Raw genomic sequence first — 27,025 nt, 5'->3', positions numbered from 1 at the left:
GCAGGGACGAATAAATGTGAATCACAACCATTCTGTTTTGGAGTGACGTGTGTGTTCGTTTCTGTGTGTTTGCTCCGTGAGACGCTGCTCTCCGATAGTCCCTCCCCTTCTGGTGAGTTTAAGACTGTTGCCATGGAAACAACATGTGAATGTGATGATACATCCCATAATTAACATTGGAAGATGGGGCACTTCTATTTGCGCCCCTTGAATTCTGCCCAGCAACACCAGAACCGCGAAACCTACCTGTACCCTAATCACGTGACCAAGAACAAAAAAACACACAGCTCATAATCAGATAGAGAGATAGACTGTGACATTACTGCTAGCCATTACTCGTTTGGAAGTGTTTTAAAATGAATAATGTAGACTACTTGTTGAGGGTGCAATTTAGTACATTGTCCATGGGGGAGAAATTAGAAATTAAACGTTTGGGGGCACACAGACCAGACAACTTGGTCCTGCTTCAGCCTGGTGATAAAACAACTCGAACTTTCAAGACGGAGTGGTTCAACAGAAAGACGTGGCTAACTGCTAGCGCCTCAAAACATGCACTATTCTGCCCCACCAGAAATTTCAAGCTAGAAACGCCACTGATTGCGTATATAGTATGTGGTGTCAGTGCTTATACTTTGCAACAGTTTCAATTATAATGACACTTTACACTTTTGTCATGTTACTCTACTTGTAAATAAATAATGAAACACACACACTTGGCTGTATCTCAAAGCATGTTTATTTCAGACGACTTCAACTTTGCACAACACTCCTGCTCATGGTGGTCAGAGTACAACATACAGACACAATCTTGTCAAAGAATGTTTTGTCTTCACCTTCGCATGGCAAAACTATGTTGATAGGTACTTTTGCTGACAAAAAGGTGTATTGTTTCTGACAGTTCCAATCGCCCTTTCCATGTGAATTTGGAGATGGGCAATTTTCCACGTTAAATTAAGATTAAGATTAAGATCAGATTTATTGTCATGTATACATGCATACACACGAAATTTGTCCTCCGCTTTTAACCCATTGAGACATCCCTTGCTTCCAACTGACAGTGTCCTCTTGTGAAGGCGGGGATCTTTACCTCAGCACACAAAAGTCTGTAACTTACCAGAATGAAAATGCAGAGAACACACTCTCATGGACACCGGGATTGAGTGGAAAGTTATGCTTGGTCGTCTTACAGCAGCGATCCATGCTAGTCGACGACGCTTTGTTATCTCGGACTCCGTGGGTGCGCCTCCAAGCAGGAAACCGGTAAAAAGATAAACCATTTACGATTTCCCCCCCATTCCTGTCACGGCTTACGCTATTGCACCCCACGACACAGCAACGTGCGACCATAGTGGCAAAGACTATAAGTAAAATAGATAAACCAACGAAGAAAGTTCCGAGACCAGGCGGGAGTACGTCTGCGCGCAGTGGAAAACAATGTAAACAAAACAGTTCTGAGCCTCCAGTATGGCCGCCGCTCACGTAGTGACGTCACGTGCCCGAGCCCTATTTTGAGGAGGTGCACCAGAGTGTCTGCGTAGTGTCTGCGTAGGGGGGGCATGTCTGCGTTAACTGCGACACACACGCAGACGACCTGGTTTCCGAGTATAAATCAGGCTTTAGCCCTGAGAGGAGCTATCAATCAGGGGCTAATGGCTTGTAATTGCAGGCAGGCAGGCCCCCACATCAAAAGCAGCAGGGCCTCTCAATAGCAGAATAATCACACCTACACTACAGACTCGCCCACAATGATTAGACCCTTTGGTGATATCAGGGTATAAGTCAAAGAAATTGCTGACTCATTTTCTTTTTGAAACTCAACTCATTTATGTCTTGCATCAAAAGAGAAGCAGGGCGACTCCAGATTGGATGAAAAACTCCCTGACTGCCGAGTCATCGATTGCCTTGAAAGTGTGGGTCAAACACTCATAACATGCCTGAGTCTCCTAGAAAAAAAACACGTCTCAAATGTTGTTTTCCTGATACCAGAAAGTGACGAAACCAGAATACCTGCTCTGGCAGAGTCATTTCCCAAAGACAAATATCAGCCCGACCACTTCCTTCTATTTTCATGAAACCCGCCACCTGACAGTGAAGTCTGATAACATCTCCACAGCTGTCCATGCCAGGCAGTTAATCGCCATCGAGCGCCTCAGCCTTCTCACACACTCTGTCAAACAGCCACAACAAACAGCACGCGCCGATAAGACTTAGCTAGATCGTTTGGGGTTAAACTCTGAGAAACAGTCGGTCTGCCTCTGCTGATTTTCTCCGGGGACATCGTACAGTGCTCGTCATAAAAGTGGTATGCAAATTCCCTGTGAGGCTGAGTTCCTTCGGCATCTTTTTAATCTTTATACAGTGAAAGGAAGTTATGCAAAAAAAGAATTTTTGTGTGAAATTGGCAGCTGAGGGAAAAGCATGAGCAATAATGCCCAAACTGGTCAGGTGTCATAGAAACAATTTTACTGCACCATAATAAAATATTAAAGCGAGTTCATTTTTCATCCGTTGACTCTGTGTGGGAACAATTTTCTCACATACTGCCTAGTATTAAATGAAGGTATCTTTATGATAACATAAAACGTTTTTGTCCTTTCACGCATCAGCTGACATCACATTGAGTAACAGCTGTTGGAAACATTTCAGGAAGTCCTCTCCTCTTACTGTAAGGTAAGACCGGTTCATAGTCCAGAAACTATGAAACATGATGCAGGAAGTAATGTGGGTAAACATTTCCTAAACTCTGTTGTTGTCTCTACCATTGAAGTGATTAGAGTGAAAGAAGAAACACGTTTTCCTTCACATGTGTTAAAAGTCGAGTTCAAAAGGTGGAGGAATTGCTTTTAGATGTGGGCTTGTTGCTACAATACACCTGGTATGATTGGAATTGAATGGGCTTAGATGCTTTAATATAGTTGGCATTAATGAATGTATTTCCTTATGACTTTTGTCCGCTTGAATTACAGTTACATTACATTATGTTTAAAATAATTAAAACACACCACCCTGATCCCCGGACTTCAAAGTCCAGCTGTCCAGTCATGGCCTCTGATGTGTTTCTGGACTTATGCAAATGCTGCTGCCCCAATTATGGTGATCAGATACAAACTACATGCATTGCTATTTATCTCTTATGTATTCATTTTTTTGTCTTAAAAAGGCTCTGAAGGATAAAAAGATAATTAAAACAGAATTATTCGATTTGAAATGTCCTAATTATCATTTTTGGCTCCAATAATAATAATGATAATAATGATACAGCTATGGTCCAGAGTTTGACTGTGAATGATGAAGAGGAGCTTCAAATAGAGCTTTTACGTTAAAGAGTAAAGACATTAAATGTGCCCCTAAAACTGCAGAACCATTGGCAACTCTGACAGCCTGGAAATGTTTCTTGTAGTAATATAGAGGCTTCTTGCATTACTTTGCTCTGCTCGCTATTTCGCTCTCACTGCGGTGCATTCAAGGTCTTCCGAGTCTGCAGAAATCCTCTTTGCAATGACAGATCCCAGCGCTCTTCAAAAGGGTTTTATTGGAATTAAGTGAGCACTCATGACTAGTTAGTTTAAATTACCCATCTTTTCCACAATTCTTTTGTGCTGTTGGTCGTGTGCTTTTCACTGAAAGACTCAAGACCTTCACTTCAAACCAAGTGTTCCGACACCCAATGACACAAATCACTTTAATAATAGGCTACCTGGTAAGCTTCTGATGTCATACATTTAGCACCTCCAAAATAGGCAGCAGCCCAGGGCATGTCATGACCTCCAACATATTTTACTGGAGTTAGGCCGACGGGCTTAATTTCCTCACCTATTAAACTGATGCCTTGCATTCCGAAGGAGTTTTTATACTGAACATTTTGCTTTTTGTGCCTCTTTGAGTTGCGGAACACAACTGTCCTCTTTCAGGCAAAAAAAAGGTAATTTATAAATGAGTTCAGGCCTCATCAACACTTGAGCCCACGTGAGTCTTATTTTGTTTGAGGAAACCATTCAAACGTGCCACACAATTAATATTCTCCATTCTACGAAAGGCTTTTTGTTGTTTAATCAATAACTTTGGGCGTGAAAGAAAAATCCAATGTAAACATGTTCTTTTTGTTTTTTCTGCTCTGGTTTGTGAAGACATTTTAAATTTCTGTTAACTAGTTCATACATGAGGAAGTAATTTGTTGTTAATAATAAACTGTTTGCATTTTGTTTTGCAAGTCATAATTTACCTAAACTAATACCAAAAGTTAAAGTTAGTACTATCTGACACTAACAAACAACTAACTAACAACCCAGTTTTCTTGTTAAGACATCAAAAATGATTCATTCTCAAAATGAAAATTAGAAACTGGTCTATTTGCCGGGTACGTACTTGCGTTTTGTGTGATTCATGAAAGTATGACAGTAGCTTATTACTGCTGTTTTTTTAGTTTTTTTTTTAATACCAATGATAAGAATAGTCTCTTTTTGCCGTGATGTGTATAGTAATACAACAACATGTCATACAGCTGAACAGCAACATTGTACATTCGTGACCACAATTCACAACAACCCCTTTAAAAAGGCGTGACTTGTTTGTGTAAACAATGTGATTTTAATGTTAATAAATCCATGAGATCTAACTCATTCACACACACACGCACGCACGCACGCACACACGTACACACACACCGAGTATTTTTTCCCATGTGTGTTTCTAGTGTTTCCAACTTAGCTCATTTAAACTCTGTGTCATCAGAAGCTCTTTTGAATAATTTACAGAGAAAAGCAGTTATGGATGTCACTCGCAGAGATGGTGGAAGGCTCGTTGAAGGAATCAATGTTCCATTTTAACAGCTTTTTTTTTTTTTTTTGCAGATGCTACAATCCTGAGAGTGTCACTCAAAAGCTCTCAGGGGAAAGAATCTGAGTGGAGACCATCTTAACACCTGAGGCAACATCACTATGCGGTACATCACGGCAGGAAGCCGAAATACATAAACGACGGGCCCGTCTCTCCCCGACTCTCCTCAAGATGACTGCATGGGGCCTTCAAAGGCTCACCAGATGTTAAGCGATCCCTAAAGTCTACACACTCAAACCCATATCCAATAGTTTCATAGTGTTAATGTCGAGTGAGAAGAGGCAAAAAACAGATACATTCATGTGGACGGATTCTTAGTTTTGAGTGCGCTGTCATTCATTCATTCAAGGGGAAAGTGTAAAGAATGTCACAGGGAAACAGAACAAAACTGTGCTGACAACTGCTCGCAAACCTGCTTAAACACAGAGGATGAAATTTCAAGTAGAACAGAGAGCTATTCATTTCTGTCTGGATGAAACCATGATCTGTGCTGTCTTTGGCAACACCGATGTCAAGTCCAATGCCTCAGACATTTGATACTTAGTGATGCAACTGTGTAAATCTTTAAACTCGTGACTCATACTGTACACCTTTCTCTTCCTTCTTCTTGTCAGGAAAAAAGCAGAATCTTTTAGAAATTTGGAGGATGTTCCTTGCCACCATCTGATGAGGAAAAAACGAGAAGCCCTATCGCGGCACGTTTGTTGTATAAACACATTCTTTGCTCTGTTTTGGGGCTGAACTGTTCTCCCACGACAAATATCTTGTGCCCTCTATATGTAAAGGATTGCTCATGCGAGGATAGAATATTGCTAAATATTTTCAACTACTGATATAAACGCAAACATTCATTTGTTGGAAAATGAAAACAAAACAGAGAAGTATTTCATTCCATTGCTGTAGGTTAATCCTTCTTTGTTAACACCAATAGTTTAGATTCCATGTCAAAATGTCCAGCTCAGACTTGAGATATGTACATAAAATTTGATATTTGAACAAATAATCCATTGTGAGACACAATGAACACAGAATCATTTTCAAAGGTTCAACTTCAAGGTCTTGTGAATGAATCTCCAGTTCCTTTTGAGTCTGCAAGAATTCAGTCCAGTTGCATGAGACCCTGATGTGACCCCCTGCCCACAAAGCCCATGGAAGAATGCCAAGGCAGCAGCAGCCTTGAACCTGAAGTAGCTCCAGCCCAACACAGCAGCTGGTGATTGTCCATTCTGCTCGGAGAGGAAAGCAGCTTCTCGACCTCTGATCTGTCCGACAGCGAACCATCCTCATTGCTGATTCATGTGATATCGAACGTCGAAAACAACATTCTGGTAAGGCAGTGTTCAACATTGCACCACATGAAAGGATCAAGTGACAAAAATCCTCAATTAGATTTTCTTTTAAAAACAAAAACAAAAAAAAAAACAGAACGTAAGGAGAGAGAGAGAGAGAGAGAGAGAGAGAGAGGAGAGAAGTGTCCTTGGGCAGCAAACACTTTGGAAATCCAACAAATAGATCCAAAGCTCCCCATGATATCTATCTCAGGACTGCTTTCGAAAGGTGAAAATGTCCCTCTTTTTGGAGCCTCTCTTACCTTCCGGGGGAGGCGTGGGGGTAGGGTTTGGTGAGGACGACGGGGAGGGGGAGGAGGGCTGTGGGGTGGACATGCCTCCATAGGGGCAGCTCTGTGAGTCTGGGTGCTCACCTGAGCACTCCACAGTGGGGATGTAGCGGCTGTCCCACATGCCCGGGCCGCACAGTTTACAAAGGTCATGTAGGCTGCAAGGGATCCTGGGAAGGAGGCGGAACTGGTAGAGAAGGCTGCGGGCCTGATAGGAGAGGGCAAAAGTGAATGCAAACATAGCACGGTGAAACATTTAAATAAATCAATAGCCTTGTCTTCTGGCTAAAAGATAACAAAAGACTGTCAAGGTCAACGTTGCATGCTTTTACCAACAGCTCAAATACTGGCATACCTGATTAAAAAAAAAAAAAAAAAATCTCAGGCAACAACAAAAGGAACGACATCAGCTGCGTGCCAACAGAAACTTGCTGCCTGCAGTTGCAGCAGCACAAACACAGCATCCATAAACATGAGGACGCAAGCACAGACACAATAGCAGGAATGCATATCTTAAGTCCTCTGCATGTCGTGGCAGCATACCATTTAGCTCGTCAAGGCCTCTGTGGGCAGTTTAACGTGCATCAGTTGCTTTGCTGCAGTATCGAGCAGGACCCCTTGATGCAAGCAGCACCGCGTTTGGATTAAATGACTAACAATGCAGCAGAGGGGTGAGGAATTTCAAGGGTATCTAATATGTTGGTTTGCAGAGGTGCAGAGTGACAAAATGAAAAAGTGGAAACATGACACAGATGTATGAAAACCAACGACGATACCTTGCGTAGCACCAGTTCCCCATTCATGTGCATGGAGAGATTGCTGAAGTGGAGCAACATTTGGTCAGTGGCGAGCTGCTGCTCCGTCACGTCCTCCCCATAGAGAACAATGATGGCCACACACAAGAACAGGTGGAAGTAGTCCGTCTATAAAGAAAAAGACAGGGGTCAAAGATGGAAGACAAATACAGGAAGGTGGGCAAATTTCAGTAACCACATGATCTCTGTTTTCTGTGAGCCACACCCTTACTGGGGAGTAAAATGTTAAACACACTCTGTTAAACTTTAAGATTAGGCATTAAAATGAGAAGTTTGTCTGATAAAGAAAAAAGTAAAGTTGTAAGAAAACTGGTGGACTAATTATTTCATATTGCATTTTGAACTTTGAGTTCAATATATACACAATTAAAAATGATTCTGTAGGCCCGTCTACTTGTCTAAATCTACCACATGGTTACTTTTATATCCATCATGTCTTGAATGCAGATCTATTAACCTTTTAGTGATGTGCCTACTTATACATTTGTCCCCAAATGTCCACAATTGCCCCTCACGGATAAACAAAGTTTCCTGAATCTCTCCTTTAATTGCAAAAGTATAGACTTTGTCAGCCTTTAAGTTCGCACAATGCATACGTGTCAGGTAGTACAAATATTTCAGATGGCAAGAACAAAAAATAAATAAATCAGTCGCAGCCTATTATTACATGATAACACCTCTTCGGAGAAAAATCCGATATCAATCATAAATTATTGCGAATAGCCCATCTGCTATATAACTTCCAACAGTCTAAACCAAGGTTTCACACGAACACTATCTCCTCTATCACCACCTGTAGCTGAAGATGTGAACGTTTAGCAGCCTGAACAGATGGCGCGAGGCAGAGACAGTGATATTTGACTCGACCCCAACGAGAGAAGGTGTTAAACTCAGTCTGGAACACAGCACAGTCACAAGTTTACTAAATCCTGATGAAGGACGTAAAAAGTGGATGAAACATGAACTGGGTACAGTGATTTAAAACTGCAAAGCAAACTGACTTGAAACGCAAGCCCTGACTTAATTACTAACTTCATATCCAGTTTGGTAAATTTCTTTAGCATTTATATTACATAACCTAATGTGCTTTTACTGAAATCTTTTGGAATGTGAACAATGCAGGGCTTTAAGTCAAATCACTGCTGAATGAAGTAATTCAATCCCTTCAAGACGAAGAGCACATTTCATAGCCATTCAGCAGTAGTAGATTATAGTAGTCAGCTGTGACGGGCTTTAAAGGCATAACATGGACTCTTTTTGTTGGAGACAATGTCATCAATTCACTCTTGCATGTCTCCTGAAAGTCAACACAGTCTTGGAACTGCAGTGGAAACAGAAAAAAAAAAGAAAAAAAAAAAAGGACCACAGCCCTTCATGCATTAAAACAGTGTATGCAAAGGAGCAGTTTGGACTTTGCCCTGACCTGGTAGTGTGCCCAGCACGCCTCCCACATGCGCAGTGCCTCTGTGTCAGGGAACTCTCTCTTAAAGCAGAGCAGGATCCAGCGGTGGCAGAAGAGGAGCTGGAGGCCGTCCTCTCCGAGCCTGGTCAGGTGCTGGTGGAAGCGCGGCAGCATGAGACGCAGCAGCTCCCGCAGGTACATCTGTGAAATACAATTTTTTTTCTCTGTATTTTGTTGTAGGTCACTACAATCGGTTTAACAGTGGAACACAATGGCTTGCTAAACACCCAGGTCTGCACATATGCTGTTGAGATTGAGCACTGGCTCCTCTGTGACCTACTGTTACCCATAACAACCTTCTCTGTGCAGGTTCATGAAGGCTATTAAGTTCTGTTCATGCTTGAGGTATGGTATAGTAGTTCATAAAGGACTGAACCAGAGAGAACATTTTTTCTAGTGTGTTATGCAGCTATTTGTGCACATAAAAGCAGAAAGTTTACACCAAAGATGGTCATTCCTTCCCAAATAAAAAAAAAAAAACATCTCGTAGACTGCCTGAAACAGCTTGACTGTAGTACAGCTATTTCTTCCTTTGTTTTAGCAATATCACAACAAAATAAATAATATCCATAATATCTGCTAGTGGCTAATTTAGTATACCTCCAACAAAGGGTGAGTAGCCATATGTCAGTCAATAAGCTGCTTTTTCAAAAGGAGGGTCTTAAAGAGACAGGCGCTAAAATGTAGCATTTCAGCAAAAGTGAAAATAGGAGCTACATGTGAGCATAACATCAGCTCTTTGAACTATACAATTGAAGGCGCAGTGAAAAGGAAGCCATTAAAGAGAGAGGGTACGAACAAGGACTATTTTGAAATCTGGCTGAGCATTTAAAATGAGCTTATTTTTCTCAACTTCACACAGCTGCTCAAACTCAGCATGAACCATTGCAGCATTGGAAAGATGTGGAGTGAGGTGTCATCTGGCCAACTTAAAGACGCACGGTAAAAGGTCCTACCAGCTGCCTCTCCATGTCTTCATCGCGTGGTGAGCTGATGAAGATGGTGTTCTCCATGAGGCCGACAAAGCACCAGAAGGTGTCGCTTTCATCCTGGATCTCTGTGAGCAGCGGGGCCACCAGGTCAGACATGCCCTGGCAGTAGCCCATGTCAGGATTAAACACTGCATAGTTAAGCAGAATCCGCCTGGGGCAAGAACAACCACGGACATCTTAGTGTTGTTGTAACATCTTCGTGCTGTTTTAACATCTTAGCAGGAAAAAAAAAAAAAAAAACGGCGACAGCTTTTTGGACGTAAGCGAGTGATGCAGAATCATAAACATTTCAATTTTTCTGACAGTCTTCAATAAAGCCTCTACACATTTCAGCCAAAGCCCCCTGAAAAGTTTGGTCCCACCCAAACGCTCTGAATGAGCCAACATGTGTTTCAGCATTGCTGGAAATGCCCAGAAAAACAGTGCAATCTCTGTTTTAACAGTTGCTATGCCAACTCCTCTGGTAACCAGGGAGCTAATTAATGATTTTTTTCCCATATGTGTACTACTTTAAGAAAACTTTCCTTGCAGTCTTCATGCATTAGTAAGTATCTTTTAAACAAAGGGAAAACCCCGAGGACATGATATTGTTTTGGTGCAACAACAAGAAAGTAAAAGAATTGATGATTTAAGAGACTGCAATATGAGAATGTTTTAATCCAAAAAAGATCAAACGACATGAACTGAACGAACCAGACAAACACATCTGTAACATATCAGTAATACATGTGAGATAGCTATGAGAAACATGAGATAAGCAGCCCTGCATGCGGACGTGTGCAGCTCTGGTATCTCCCTGACTCCATATAAGACATAATTCCAAGACAAATACCAGGAGCCTCGATGAGAGTCGCTAAACTAATATGCTATTTAAATCCGCTTGCTCCTCATTTAGAAAGCCATTAGCTCCGAGTATGCATCAAAAGTACTCGGATGGCTTAGTCAGAGTCAATAAAGCATGAAACTCATTTGTGGCTCCCCCAGGGTTCAGAATATGAAATGAATACTGTAGGTATGGCTGTGTGTTGAGCTGAGGAAGGAGAATAATGAGAATAGTCCGAGAAAAAGAAAAGAGCATGAATCAAAAAAATACAGATCAAGTTTGGAAAAACCAAAAAGGAAGATAACAGGATCTGACCTCATGATCTCCACGTTCGGGTTATTCTCTCCTCTAAAGAAGAGGTTGCTGCGATCCGTTCTGACCACATCTTTATCCACTGTGAACTGGACCTTTCTCCAGAACTCACTGTGCTCCTCCGGACTCATGGACAATCTGAGGAATCCCACACAGACACACAAATAAAGCAGAGACAGAATAATTAGAGAAAAAGAAGCTCAACCCCTATTGTCTTGACCAAAACCAGCTGCAAAAGTTAAGCAACTCTCAGTTGTGATCCACTAAAGGGCAGGAGGAAGTGGCTTTAAGATTTTTCTGCACAGTAATGCTCATCAACATATATAGTGACAGCTGAATATGTTACTCTGGTGTAAAAGCATGCAAACAGTAAGCTGTAAATGTACAAAAATGCAGATGTGGGCAAGCGGACATTTTTTCAAGTGCTCCACTGAGGATAATACCACAACCATGAAGCCCCCTCCCCAGCCATCCCTCTATGTTCAGGACTACATTAACAATGTCGTCTGCTTGTGGCACTAATGGACTCAAGTCCTAACAAGCAGAGGGGATTTAATTAACACTGTTTGTTTTCCATGTGGCTCCACCAGGAATAATACACGCACACCTGATGCAATGCCGCGCAACTGTTTAGTTTGGGTGCCATGTTTTTGTGCCACTGGACCCTCCCCAGACACCTTTCCATAGTTCTTCTCTGGAGGACGTGGCTCAGGAGTTTGGCAGAGGTTTTAATCTCTTTGTACTTCAGTGATTTTTGATAGTTCCATGACAAGTCATCATGGATTATTTCCTATGATAGCATACATCGCGTTTTTCTCATAGATCTTGAAAGTCAACTTACATAAACAAAGAAAAAAAATGTCAAAAAAAGAGGATTTCTTTGCTGTCCGAAGGTAACGCTAGTGCAAAACTGGACCGAATAAACAAAAAGGCAAACACCAGACCTTTGGGAAAAAAAAATTCTGGATAGATGAATGAAAGACAGAGTTGACCGGCTGCAGTAATAGTTGATATGTATGCAGCAGATGTGACCTAAAGACACTCAGCCGCTGCCAAGCATGGTGATTAGAAATGCAATAATTTGGGTTTGCTTATCTGCCTCAGGCAATGTTGCAGCTTTCTGTCATCAATCAAGCAACGAGTTCTGCTTTAAACCAACAAGCGCCTGAAAACAAGAGGCCATCTGTCAGAAAGTTGTTGCTGAATCTGAAACTGAAGATATGTAGACCCACAACACACAAACTAATCCACTAAGGAGTGGCTCAAAACGAAAAAATGCAGAGTTATGAGAAGGCTGAGTCAAAGCCACAGCTTTGAGTCACACTGAAATGTCACAGGGATGCGAAACAGGCAGTACATGTCAGAAATCCTTGAAACATGTAGCAGCTGATGGAAATTAACATGGAGGAGTGGTCAAAAATGTCACCAAGCTCATGACTTGGACTAATGGACAATTACTCATAACACCCTGGAGGAATCATCTCTGCTAAAGGCAACAAAAACACCTTTTAGGGCCACCAGTTTATCTATTTTATCCACAGATGAATCACTAAAAAAGCAAGTCCTGGTACATCACCTTTATTTTTTGGCAAAAGATTTTATGTTTTCAATCTGACAATTGTTAGTCTTTCTTTATTTTTGTAAAAATGAGGTGTGTCATCTAAAATGACAAGTGTTCCGATAAGAAGGCTACGAGTCAACCAATGGACAATGAATCAGCATTAGTTGGAAGATAAATTTGATCAAGGGCATTTTTTTCGAGAAAAGCTGCTTAAATTTTGTGGTTGTAGCTTTTTAGATGGGTTTTGGATAAGTAGTTGGATGCAAAAACATATATGGACATTTTATATATATATATATATATATATATATAAAAATATGTATATATTCTCATAACTCTGCATTTTTTCGTTTTGAGCCACTCCTTAGTGGATTAGTTTGTGTGTTGTGGGTTTACATATCTTCAGTTTCAGATTCAGCAACAAGCATATATATATATATATATATATATATATATATATAAAATTTAAAGATGTTACCTTAAACCAGTCTGAACACATATGACTATCATTTTTTGAACAGAGGAAACATTACAAACTGGAAAAAATTAACTTCCTCTTCTGCAGCCACTCTGAACAAACTAATGGACCTCACCTACAAAGCAGCACCAAATGACATTTTCTTATCTTATCACGTGTATTTATTACAACAACAAAAAAAGACGACGGGCCATCTTTTATGGGCGGGCCAAACGCATTGCCTGGAAACTCAAAATCTGTATTTTCTGATGAAGGAATTAATCTTTTGTCTTTTTTTTAAATTACTGTTTGCCTATCGACATTTAGGCTTTGCTTTTTGCAAAAATAATTGACAACAGCACACATGTAACTACAGAAATATTTGTCTTTTGATGTCGCTTTCACTCATTTGGTTCAGTTTGTCGGTGGACGTTTCAGAAGATATTCAGCCTTTGTTTGATTAAACACAATTTTACTAGTTAAAGCTGCGCTCCCTCCAGCTGCAGCAGCCAAGAGAAGGACACAAGATAAGGGAACAAGGGGAGAAACACCAGCCATGTATCCTTGCTCCTAATGATCAACTAGTGGCCCTGCAGGCTGCTCTAGTCGAAGGGTCTTTAAAGGATTCCACATTGGAGTCGGAACAAGGACTCTAATAACCTGACCTGGGTAAGACCTACTGGTGTACTCGAAACGTTAATAGGCCATACAGTTGAAACCTGTCCAATTATCATATTCATTACAGACAGAGCAGCAGAACGTGTGAAAATATGTGCACACTTAGCCTTCTGATGGTAGGGTGGAGATAAATAAAGACCCGGGGTTCTACTTATGCGTGTGATGTGTGTGCACATGTGCTTGTCCGCGCATACCAAAAGCTATGTGGTGTTTTTTTTTGTTTTTTTCCTTCATCTGACAAGACAGCATGATCTGATAAGTGTTGACATGTTTGTGTCTCCAGAGCCCTTTTACATCACACCCAGCACCTCCCCTTAACACTTCCCTGATTGTGCCTATTGATTGCTCAGTGCAATCACAACAGACTCACATATGGTTTAATGTTTGACTGACTGAGCATTTGGCAGCCGGCACTGCAGCCACATTACAGATGATCCGTTGTTTGGCAGAGTCTGTGTCTCAGACTTCTTAAACCAAGTGATTTGCACTGCGTCGACTTAACCGTCGATAGATTTTGTGACACAGATGCTATCGGCAGTCAAAACGTCCTTTTTTTTAGCCCACCTCCTCTGCTGGATGTCGTGATAGTGAGTGCGTTTCTGAAGCCGCCATTCCTCCCTCTCCTGAGAAGTGGAGTCGTAGCTGTAGTAGTGAAGCAGGAAGGGCCACACCTCGCCACGGATGGACGGGTCAATTCCGCCAAAAAAGATGGCCTGGTCAAGCGTGAATAAATACGATGAGCATTAAGGGAGCCTTCTCAGACGTTCAGAGGGCAAACAAAGGGTACAAATGATAACCGTGAGAACATACTGTACTGTATTGGAAGCATGCAGACAGTATGAAAATACTCAACTATCACCTCACTAAACCACAGTGCATGCATTATTTTGATTTAGCGCTGCTAAATCTTGCAAAAGAAAAACAAACTGCTCAATCATGCAGCCAAAACTGAGCTTTTCTGCTTTTGCATCTATGCGTGTACAAAGGAAATGTCTTGGTCACGGTCTAACTGCCAATGAGTCATTTCGTTAAGATGGTAAACCATAAACTGAGTCAGTGCTGGAGAACTTAAATGACTCACAGGAGTACAGTGGCCTGTTCTAACCCTCTCATTATTTACAGACAAGGGGTGCTGATTAAAACTGAAACTTAAAGACTGTGGCGCTGACTTTCAGAATGACTTTCACCGTGTGTGTAATGTGTGAAAATGTGACTTTTCAGAGTGTTTGAACCAGATGTGTAATCAGACTTTTTATTTTATTTTTATATTGTCCCAACTAATCCTTCAGTAAAGCAAAAACATGCACATAGATGGACCCAGACGCACCTTGCGCAGCTTGTACTCCTCCTCCACCTGTCCACCGTGGTTGAGGTGACGTAGCCACGTGGTGACATCCAGACGCCGATAAAGCCTCTCCTCTGGGTGGGACTCAGCTGACGGCAGCGTGGGCCTCTGGATGGAGAACTGCATGCACGACTTCTCATCGGACACCTGAAAGTAAAAAGCGGAAAACTGTTGAGCAAAGCAACATGTGAATTAATATTGAAACCGAGAGGGCAAAAAAAGTTCCTTCTCCAAAAACAATTTGCAAGGCCATCTGGACTTTAGTTGCAAGCTGACCTGGTCTTTAAGCTGAGTTTCTCTGCAGCACTTCCACTGCTGGAAGACCTCAGCCAGCTTGTCCAGTCCAGCATGATGAAAATGGAGGATCTTATATTGGCTTTCTCTGCTAGCTATCACCAGCTGGCCACTAGTGCACGCCTCATCACTGCGATAAAACAATGACAGAGACAAGAAAGATCACCCCCAGGAGTCAAGAGCATGACAGATCAAGAGGGCGAAGCCACCCATCACAACCTCCCTGGAAAGGTCTCGACTCTCTGCTGACCTGAAGAAGAGTCTCAGCGACCTCATGTGACCCAGGTCCACCCTGAAAACTCCACACAACTGCTCCAGAGCCAGCAGCTTCTGCTGTTCCTCCCACCGCATGCCCTGCGACTGGCCGCTGCTCTCAGAGGGGGCGTGGCTGTCCAGACTTGATGCAGAGCTGACTGAGTGGTTCATGGATTCCTCACACAATTCTCTACAAAAAAAAAAGAAGACAAGAAAGAGTTTTCATGAATATTATGAATATTTTAATGAAAGTTGTTCTTCCCCGCTGTGCAAGACTGTAATTTTTTATGCCTCCCATTCAGATTCTTATTGCCTTAATGCTGAACATTAATAATGAATCTCACGAAGACAGAGGCGGGTGGTGCAGTGGTAATTGAGTCGTTCAGCTCTGCCCTGGTGTTTTGTGTCTCAGCATGGTTCCGCCAAGAGGCTGAAAATATGAGGAATGCATGGAGGCTTCTGAGGACACACAAACACACACACACACACACACACACACACACACACACGCAAATCTGTACGCACACAAATCACACTGTCTGCCATCCAATCACCCTTGTCATTCCCCTATGGCAAGCATGTTGTTCCCGGCACTGAAACCTGAGCTGAGGGTTCCTCTGCTGCAGGAGGAGACTCACAAGAACACAAGCACACTATATACACACACTTAAACAAAATGTACATGTACAGAGAAACATGCGTGTGACAACATGGAAAGTAGACTAAACCATGCTAACACAAGCATGCATCATCCAGCAAAGCAAACACACAGCGCTTACTCAGTTGTAAGAATCTCTCACTTGCTGGCATGCTTAGAGTCTCTCTCACCCACACCCACACACACACACACACACACACACACACACACACACACACACACTTGAATGGACCATAACTAATGACCATAATGCTTTCTCAAACACGTCTCTAGCCACGCTAAAACTGAGAAACAGAAATGTGTTAAACCCGCTGACATTTGAGAGGCAGACGTCTAAATACAGCTTTTAGCTCATTACTTTGTGTAAAACACATCTGTGATCTATTTAAAAAAAAAAAAAGGAAAACCAGAAGATTTCTACGAAATTTATTTCGCCCTATAGTTTGAATAAATATGAAAATCTTTCTGTAAAATTATCTTTTTTTTTTTTCCAAGAACTGTTTTCTATTTAACAACAGGCTAACACAAGTGGGACGTTGATACCCCGATGAGAGAGGTGGGCCAGGTCGCTTACTTTACACCCCGAACAAGTCATGCCCAGCTAATCACTTCCCTGTTAGTAGATGGGAAAACAACAAGGCTGATCAATCCAGGCTGCACAGCTTCCTTATGCTATCTGGTAATTTACTGCGCTCTGTCTCATGTATCATGCCACAAACCAGACAGTTGAGGACAAGTAGGGAAATGGAGAGAGGCGCCGTGGGATCTGGTAAGGGAGTTAAGCAATTGGAGATGTGGAGAAACTCTTCATAACTCCAACTGTCAAGTCTGGAGCGTTTACAAGGCCTACAAGACCATTTCCCTTATCCCGTTCTGCATTCTTGAGGCATATAGAAGTGCAAAAACAAAGGATCAGGTAAAAAAAGCACTTGATTTCTGACATTTAGCATTTGAGCATAAAGATATTTCAACATCAACAGCCTGATTCGATTAATGTCCCAGACAGCAACTGCACTACATAAGCTGTACAACTGTAAACAAGATGTTTTGATGGAGTCGGGCTGCTGTAAGTGGCATATCCCACCAGGCCTGGTGAGATCAAACTGCCCTGAGGCCCTTCATAACGCTTCCCTCCACGTAGTTGAGGCTTTACCCAAGAGAAAACTGCTGCCAGGTCAAACTGAGAACCAGAACCAAGTGCTACAGGCCTCCTGGGACTTCAGAGACCTTCAACTAATCCCCAAAGGGTACAGAGAGTGCTCAGAACGAGGGGGAGGTGTGGGCACTGCAGGTACATGCTGGAAAGTGGTCAGGGCACGTTGGAGCTTGGAAAAAAAGAGAAAAGTCCCATGACTTTATTTACCATCATTTCAAAATAATATGATATTCCTGTAATCTCTAAAAAGCACACAAGAAAGTCAGATGTAGACATTTCCGAGACGTCTGAGAAACTTTGACCAATTACAAAGAAGACAAATTAATCAATTTTAGTTTTGTAGAACAGTGAACCAAGAAAATGTCTATGGTGTAAATACTTTATTACAATTCTGATTGAAAACCAGACAAACGGTCGCTGATTGCTTTTCTTCATGGATCCTATTTCAGGCCTGAATACATGCAACCAGTGATAAGTGGCCGCAAGTGGCTTGCTTCATTTGAAGGCGTCACAAGCCAAAACCATTGCAAACCACTGTTCGGAGCTATAATCACATGTTCAAGTTCTACAAATAAAGCCTCGGGAAGGCTGTACACAAAGACAGTTCCATAAACTAGAGTTAAACTTTAAAGAAACTTGTTAAGAAGCCTGACAGACATTGCTGTGGATTTCTCCTTTCTGCTCTCTCCCACCACTCTCCTCTTTCTGCCCCCTTTTCATCCGCCCTCACTCTCCCATACGCTGTACTTTCTCTTTGAATGATTCCAAGTGACATGTTTCCAGTTCCTGGCCCCTTAACAGTGTCAATTAAAGCAAGCGAGAGAGAAAGAGAGATTGAGTGGGTTCCAGGGTTTTGGCTGCTGCTCTGCTCTCTTCAGTCCTCTAATCCGGAGAGCTGACATTCAGCCCAGCACAACAACCCTGGGAGCACTGGGAAACAAAAGGCTTCACACAGACTTTAGGAAGAGAAGGGGAAAGAGGGGACAGGGGGGCAGGATATCTGAGAGGTGGGCAACATTGAAAGATACAATATAGAGAAAAAAAATAACAGGGAGAAGAATGAGCAAGAGAGAAAGATGCCAAATAAAGAGTGGTAGGAAGTGACAGATATGTGAGAGAAGAGAGTTCAAAAGAAGACGGGAAAAACGGGCAAAGGAAAGGATGGATATGAGCGCCATAGAGCTGAAGAGAGACACTTAGAGCAAAGAAGAGAAGAAGAGAGTAGAGGTTAGCGGCTGTAAAGCAGAAAAGGCTGCCAAGTCACACACTGCCTGCATTTACAGCAAGCTGGGGTCTGAAAAGTGGCTAAAAAAATGCTTCAAAACACACACTGACTCACTGACACACGCACACACATTCTGGGCAACAAGTCAGGCCAAATAGCTGCATGAGGAAACAACCACGAGGGGAATCATAAAATTAAATGGCTCCGAGGTCCGAACAGCAACACAATCATTGTCCAGATGGCTCCCCTGATTAGAGAGCAGTCTGTGGAAGCATCGTGGTTTTTACATTTGAAGGATTTGGGGGACTTACTTTCATGAAATCTGTAACATTTGAAGAAAACAAAACAAAACAAAAAAAAAAACAACCCGAAACTCTGAGAATGAGAGCTGCTTTAAATAAGTCAACACATTTTTCATGCCTCCTGCTGAAGTCATCTACCTGCTTTCACTCCCTGTGGACCTTCAGTTGTAGAGCAGTGAGCCACCATGTGGCCTCGGACTGTAAACCATCATACATGCAATAAATTTTCTTTTTCTGGCTCCACCTTCTGGTAGCTCAAGGAATATCCGCTAGATTTTACAACAAATAGTCATCTATCTGGGTTAGACTTAGCTTTAACAGCAAGTCATTCAAAGTTGGTCAGATATTAATTATTCACCTTTTTTTTGCCTGTAAGACCTGAAACAGTCAGACGTTCTGCTCTAACAGAGGGATGCAGCTTAGCAGACCTTGTGTTGCAAACCTAAGTGATATTATTATAAAATCCATTAAGATTGTTTAGAATAAACAGGCATTTACTTTTTAACACAGCAATATGGAGACAAAACCACGTAAAATTCACTTAAACTGATTTACTTAGCTGTGAGAGCATTAATATTTGTTTTAACTTATTTATATTAAAACTATTCGACTATAATTGGCCAGTTTACTTCACATCTGTGAGTCTTCATCTTTAAGAAAGCATATATGTCCTCATTAATTTTGACAAATATCTTGTAATTTCATGATTTCATAATGCACTCCCAACTTTGATGGAAATTTGACCTTTTTGCCGATTGAAACGCTGAATGCTCTTTGACTTTGAAGCACAGTGAGACTTTTTCCTGATCAATTAAGCCTAGTAAGTGTAGTTACTTCTTAGGTGTGAAGAAAAAATATCAAACACCACACGCCAAAATCTTCTAAATAAAATCAAACAATATACCTAAATCTAGCACAGTTACGTTACCGCAGTTCAATGAATATTAAAAGATCTTTGGGTTGAGAATAGAATTCCTCAATCTCAGATTTAAAGACACCCAGAAGGAACTGGTTGCACGTATTTGCAGAAGATGAGAATGAGACGTGTTTGTTTCTGTACTGTCCTCATCAGGATGATTTTTCATTTTTATTTCTTAAATGTTCGGTAGCACAGGTTGATTGGCCTTCTTTTGATACCGATCAATCGACACCCGAAGGGCATCAGACACAACCCTACTCTCTTTATCTAAAAAAACTAATCTGACTTATAACCATTAAAATGTATTACTGAGAAGGCAGGGCAACACTTTAGGCTGTTTCTAGGTCAATCGTGAATATACATAGTAACAGAGGTATTTACATATCTATTTGTAGGTTGATTTAAAGTTTGATTGCGTATTTTGGAAAATATTCAAATATCTTTTGGAGCAATAAAATCTAATCATAGTAATTACTGTCACCAACAATCTCTCACATAAAAAACTATGACAACACAATAATAAAAATCGAAATAATTGAAACTATTATTTTGCAACAGTTTCTCCAGTAAAGTTTCCGTGGGTCACTGAAATATTCCAGCCTCTTTGTGAGCCCGATTATCACTGGCTTGCAGAACAGCTCCTGTGATTGGTCCATCTCCCTCGTGGCTTTTATAAGTGTTCACCATCACAGTCAGAGCGGCAGCTATCAGCAGCAGGTCTCCGCTTGATCAAAAGGTTTGATGAAAATTGATTTTTATTTCTTTTACAGACAATCAAATCTTGCAACAGCACGAGCAGTGGTTGCACCTGAATCAGTGCTCCAGCAGGAAAATCACTAGTGAGCACGATCAAACTCCAAAGACGTACCAGTGGGATAAAATACAAACAGAACACAGAGCGAGGAGATGCAGTCACAAGTTGTGGGACAAAATAGGCTCCATTCTCGAGAACATGTTCTGAAGTATTTTTCTTATTAAACAAAAAACAAAAACAGAAGAAGACGAGCAAATGTGACAAAAGTCCATGAAAGCCACTGCATTAGGTGGGTAAACTGTTGGGTAAAATAGGGCCCGCAACAAAAAAATTAGAAAAACAGTCTTTCTGTAGATTTATTTAAGAAAAAAACAAAACAAAACAACAACAATACAGGAAATGAATAAAGACCACATCAACGCTCCGACTGACCTGCTTTCGCTGTCCAGGAAGACGGAGCCGCTGCTCTCACACAAGGCCTCACTAACGGGGGACAGGCAGAAGGGGGAGGAGAAGGTGTCCGAATCGGAACCCATGGTACTGTCCCGGCTCACTTCGTCCGACAGCTCACAGGAACCCTCGTCAGCCTCCTCCCCAGCTGAGGGCAGCTGCTGCTGGTGTGAGGAGGGATCTGCCCCGGCCTCCACCACCAGGCCGTGGCTCTCAGTGGAGGTGCTGCTGGTAATGTTCCTCTCCTCATCGTCATCTTCCTCCTGGGCTGCAGGGGGACGGGAGTGTGGTCTACAGGAGAAATCATCGTCATGAATCATCATTTATAAAGAAAATGACAGATTTTCATGTTCTTTTCTAATATTGAAGAACTAACGGAGTGTTCTTTAAACATATACTGATCCTCTGGATACTGTATACACCACGTTACAAAAATAATGGGATCCGGAACCGTTATTTTGACTACCTTGCTATCAAACTGAACTTTTCTCATGACTCTGAGATTATTTCAGTACATCAACTGTTTCAAGGGGCTTTATGCTGCTTCTGTAAGTATGACCAAGATTATCGGCACCTTCTGAGGGAGGTGTCTGCAGGTAATCCACATTCTTAAAGATGACTTTCAATCTACATCAAGTCAGAACCGGGATATGTATTTTATATATATAAATATATATATATATATATATATACATATGTATATATATATATATATATAAAATGCACCCAAGACACAGTTACAGTTCAGATACATTTTAAGACATGTCATCTCGTACCGCCGGCCCCTGCGGCGGGCGTTCCTGCGCACAGGGGAGCTCTCCGGCGTGATGTATCTCAGCGCCTCCTCGTCCTGCCTCTGGATGCGAGAATTAGGCACCCAAGTCAGAATCAGGGTGGTGCCCAGGCTGTCGTCCTTCTCCACATGCACACACAGATAGCCTGCAGGGGGCAGCAAAACCATGGCTGAGTAAAGAGGGAAAAATTTGGCAGGGCAAGAGGAAATCACCAAACCTTTCACATGTAGAGGGCGGACACGACTTTGGGACAAGGATGTAATCCGAGAGGAGATAAGCACATAAAGAGGCATGGAGGGAAACCTGAAAGGTGAGTTATGAACCCGAAACACTCTCAGCAGATAAGAGATGAGATGTTAAGGAAATGCACATAAATTTCAGACCAGCTACAACAAAGTCTTCACACTTTTAAATGACCCTTTAAAAATAACAAAGCTTCCATCCATCCATTTTCTATACCCTCTAAATTAGGGTCGCGGGGGGGCTGGAGCCTATCCCATCTGTCATTGGGTGAGAGGCAGGGTACACCCCGCATGGGTCGCCGGTATCACAAAGCGTTCCCATGAATAATACGACAAAAGGATATTATTGCATGTGATCTTATAGAACTGCTTTTGGGACTGACTTTTTGGTACTTTGGGGACGTTGAGAATATCTGTGCCATTTCGAGGCCATAGGTGTTTTAACCTGGGAGTTATGGATAACTCCAGATTGAACAGTTTAGAGTTTTATTACGCAAATGAATTCAAATTGCTCCAATAACTATGGGTAAAGAATGAACAAAATTAGATATTGTTGGTGGGTACAGAATAGTGAAAATGTCTTTTTGTCTCTTCTAAGGCCGTCTAAATGACCTCGTTCTTGGAAGGTGCACAATAGCTCCTGCAGTGTAAACTTCATAGTAAAGTGGTATTTGCTACAAGGTGCAATAAAGCACAAGGTCCATATCGCTTAGACATCGGTAATGTCCAATGCCATTGCCAGTGGAGTAGAAACTTCTGCAAATATAGTCAATCATTTCTGACCTCAATACAACTTTGAAACTGTGCCGGCGTAGCCAAACCTGGGTGGTGCTCGGCCAGGCCAGGCAGCGGCTCGGCAGGGTGCACGCAAACATTATTTTTGGAGAAGATGATCTCGCCATCCAGGCCCGAGCGTAATGATGAGCCCCCCGCACCGGGATTAAAGGTCAGGAGGTCGGAGGCCTTGGAGGAGGCGCGCCGTAGGAGCCGACCCAGAGACATCTCCTCAGGCACCGGGACCCTGAGCCCATCCTCTGAATATGGAAGTTGGGAGAGAAGAAAAGGGAACGTTAGGCAGCAGATGACAGATATTGCATGAGGGTGACAAGAGGTGGGGTAAAAACTGGCAGGAGGATATAGGAGGAAAATTAACCTCAGGTGGAGATTTAAAGACCAAATTTGACCCAACAATGCTCTCAGGCTGCACAGATCCACACTTCACCTCCTCTGTCACATGTGTGCTAGTATTTACTGCAGTGTCCTTACTGCAGCACTCCACCCTAGAATCCCCTCTCCTCTCCTCTCTGTACTTGTTCAGCATTTCTCTGTGCCGGGCACCTTCAACCACTAACACAGTCGCAGCTTCTGTGCGCACCGTACCTGTGTGTAACCAAACATATCCCACCTTTTGCAAACAGTCCACAAACAAACCGATGCATGCGCACACACACCAAAACACTATGCAAACACGCTCCGCTCCATCCGTGTGAAATTCCGGGTGGTCATCAGCAGCCAACAGATGTCGTCAACGCCACCGCTGAACCGGGATCGTCACACTAGAAGCGTCTAATCTTTTGACTCCAAATTCAAAGAAAACCAATTAAAGCCACGCTTTTTCTTCCTCTTCTTCTTCTCTTTTATAGTCAAATATATCTTTTCTTACTCAACCATGTTGTGTTTGTCTGTACCTTTGGATCCAACAAATCTCTGTATCCCTGTTTTCCTGTTGGTTGAACACTCTGACACGCACTCCCCACTCTATCTCAGGAATGCTCCCTGCTTTTTCCTCAGGGGGCATGTTTACCTTCGCTTGATTAAGCCGGCACCTCACTTCCTGCTGCCAGGCCTCACACAGGAAGTCTGCTGGCATGAGATCCAGGCACGACCTCGGAGAGAAGTTCTCTCCGTAAAGTAAGCCGTAATTTGAGTTTCACTTTTTTTTGTAGTATAGATGTTTTTTATTTGTTTTTTGGGGTTAATGATTCACAACGGTAACTGCTGTTTTTTCCAGAAGCCAGTAATCTTCGGCTGTCCATCACAATGCTGTATATCATCCAAAAACCCATAATGAAAATGATATGATCTATACACCAAGCAAAAGTCCACAAAACTGATCGAGCAAGACGGTGAAACGAGCACGCGATGGGCAGTTTGGTGCTTTTACAATAAATACTGATATATTTTTCCACCATCAAAATCTAGCAAAAATTGTTCGACTATCTGTTGGTAAAACTGATCAATGCACTGACTAACTGTTGCATCTTTACAAGCTAAAGCAATGTGCTCCAATTTTCCATCTTGTTTTTCCTTTAGGTTAGTCTGAAAACGTCTAATAACTTCATCAATACAAAAAAAAAAAAAAAAAAAAAAAAAAGGACCGCTTGCAGGATTTACTCGCACGTACTTCCTCTATCCAGCAAACCACCACATTAGACTTTTGCTGACTATTGGTTTCCAAAATCTGGGCTATTCACTGTGGAAGCCGACAGCTGCTTCAAAGAACGCCCTAAAAAAAAAAAATCCAGCTGCAAAGAGAGAAACGGTGAGTGCCACAACTGCACACTCTGCATTCCTGGGAGATGTCTGCACAGCCTTATCGTGCACATAATGACAGGCTTGGATCTTAAACATGGCACACTGATGTTTTCAGTAGTGTCATAACAAAAGTTACACATTCTCTGCTGCGCTTCAAAGCAGCGGTTATTTTGGTTTGCATGTGATTGCGGGGTGACCCGGGTCGGTTTCATGCTCAGACTGGCTGATAAGGGAAAGCATTCTCTGCCTTTTTTCTTCTCGCTTCATCCTTAATGCTGTCAACACCTCAGAGTGCTCACGCACCGCTTCTCTCTGACCTTTCAGTGTTTTATCAAATGACTCACGAAACACCATCCTGGACTCAGAGCAGTCCCAACGTGACCTACAGAACATGTTACATTTGAACCAAGTACCTGACAGACGAGGAAAACAAAAATCATGGAAACCCACTGAAGCTCAGTTGCGGGCGTAGCAGCCACAAAGTTCCAGGGTCTCAGCTTCTAACCTCTGGGGAACACTAATCAAGTTGTCACGCTGACATGTGATTAGAGGAGCCAGTGCTGAATCCCCTCCTTTTATCTGTAGTGTACACCAACACGCCTGGGGCGGCCGAAGGGAGACGGGCAACAAAGAAGCTTGAAAAATGAGGTCCTCGTGGGCTTTCAGCTGAGGCTTTGCTCCATCTGAAGACACATATTGGAGCACACATTTCCCTTCCGGGAAGAATGCTATCTCGGGACACACATCATAAAGCAATACACTGTGTGCACTAAAACTTCCATGCACCTACCTTTGCTTTTCACTTCGAGCAGTAGAGATCACAAAACCTTAACCCCAACAATCGTGTGCTGTGACGACAAACTAACAAAAAGCTGAACTACTGATGTCTGATGAAGAACACTTTGTAATTCCAGACTAAAGGGTGAATATATAAGACAAGATCATCAGTATATGTTGATGTAAGCCAATGAACGTCTGTTGCGACAGGGAAACAGCAAAGACGCATGAAGAAGTCTATCAATGTGAATTTATTACGTACACCATCAACCTGAAGTCTTTGCAAAGTTCATCAACTGTGAGGCAACAAACACTACAGTATCTGATGGCAAAATTTGTGATACTTGGCAAATGTTTGCCTCTGAATTGTTTGAAATGTCTATTACAAATGTTATATTCAGCCTGGTAAATGCACATTTTCACCCATGCAACTTTTTTCTTAAGGGGGTAGAGACTTGCAAAATCTGAACCCGTGCAAAAACACTTTAAACTGGTGTCACCAGTAACAGAACATTTCTCTAAAGGGTCCTCTGCGTGACCAAACTTATATGCTGAATTGCACTCAAGAAGATTTTTTCTGTGTGTCAACACCCATACAATAGGGTGAACCCTTCCCTACCTACAAAGAAGTGGCTCTCAGTGTCCTGACAGTGCAGGGGGAACAAGCCAGCCTGTGCAGCAGAGGCGTGCCGTCAGCTGTCGTTCAGACAGGCAGCATCCGCCTGTCAGGAGCAGAAGATGGACATAGCTGTTTACACAGGCCCATGCCAGTGTTTACCGTGGGATAGTTGCCTGAGCAGGGACTCCGTCTGTTCAACCTTTAACATGAATATTTTAGTTTAGCTGCCCGGACCACGGTCGCTGCTCTCATTTAGGAGTGTCCAGGTTAACGGTCGGCTTTAAAGTTTGCGTTATCCTGCAGCCGCACGCCGCAACTACAACACTGTGGTCTCAGTGAGTGGGGAATTAGTTATCCTTGGCTGCTGGCACCTGTTCCAGCAAAAAGAGAAAATGAATGAACAGACAGCAGCACGAAGAGGAACGGGGCTGAGCTCTCACCTTCAGTCCCGCCGCAGGAGTCTACAGCCCGCACCGGACAACCATCCCAGCGCGCGGGCAGGGGCCGAGCTGCGCGAGCCGGCGTCGTTTCGGCCGCTTTCTCGTGGATTTAGCTCGGCTTGTTACAAACTCTGGTCTTGTTTTTAATCTCAGTGTTTCTCGACTATAGCGTTGCACGCCTGGCCGCCGCTGTTTCTACGGCACAAACGCCCACTTCCGGTTTGAACTTTCAAAGTAAGGTCACTTTCGAGGAACGCGTGCGCATCTTAAGGGTGGACGCTTTAATTTGTAAAGTATACGCGTCTCAGTTCCTACGATTCTCACTCATGTCACTTGACTTCACAACTCCAGACCAACCCCCCCCCCCTTCCCGGATCTAGCTGCTTCCGGCATGTATGAGGCGATTTTTTTTCTGTCACACAAACAGGGAACTGCAGATTTTAAATAGAAAACGCAGGACAATTCTGGGCAGGACTCCGTGTAAAAACATAAGCATATGGATATGTTATATTCTACTGAGTGGTCACCCGACCCATCCTATCGTATAAGATGACTCTTTACATCATAAGTGACGTTTTAAAGGTCACTGATGAAGGCTGGGATGCCGTTGGTCCATCATCAGGACCAGAGCTGGAGTCAGAGCATCGCTTCACACTCCATCGCTGCTGTCTTCACGTGCCTGTTTAAAACCGGGTTTAAACCATGG

At 42.6% G+C, this 27,025-nt stretch overlaps 1 protein-coding gene across 2 annotated transcripts; it reads right to left on the bottom strand.

Annotated features, from left to right (window-relative positions):
* Positions 1-3,241: 3,241 nt before the first annotated feature.
* Positions 3,242-26,569, bottom strand: tbc1d16 (TBC1 domain family, member 16). Of its 2 annotated transcripts, none has more exons than XM_075454242.1 (13): positions 26,320-26,569; positions 22,770-22,982; positions 21,689-21,851; positions 20,895-21,203; positions 15,444-15,638; positions 15,176-15,323; positions 14,882-15,046; positions 14,119-14,267; positions 10,862-10,996; positions 9,688-9,874; positions 8,693-8,872; positions 7,231-7,377; positions 3,242-6,662 (listed from the first exon to the last, which is right to left on the bottom strand). In XM_075454242.1, exons 2-13 carry the CDS (start codon positions 22,948-22,950, stop codon positions 6,375-6,377), a joined length of 2,247 nt encoding a protein of 748 aa, XP_075310357.1. In that variant the 5' UTR covers positions 22,951-22,982; positions 26,320-26,569; the 3' UTR covers positions 3,242-6,374. The 2 variants fall into 2 exon arrangements, with proteins under 2 accessions (XP_075310357.1, XP_075310358.1); XM_075454243.1 differs by lacking the exon at positions 26,320-26,569 and adding an exon at positions 25,880-26,267.
* Positions 26,570-27,025: the final 456 nt, after the last annotated feature.

The sequence above is a fragment of the Odontesthes bonariensis genome, chromosome 21 (assembly GCF_027942865.1).
Source record: "Odontesthes bonariensis isolate fOdoBon6 chromosome 21, fOdoBon6.hap1, whole genome shotgun sequence".
NCBI lineage: Eukaryota > Metazoa > Chordata > Actinopteri > Atheriniformes > Atherinopsidae > Odontesthes > Odontesthes bonariensis.
Note: the sequence above shows the minus strand (reverse complement) of the source record. Positions and strands in the feature narration are given on the sequence as shown.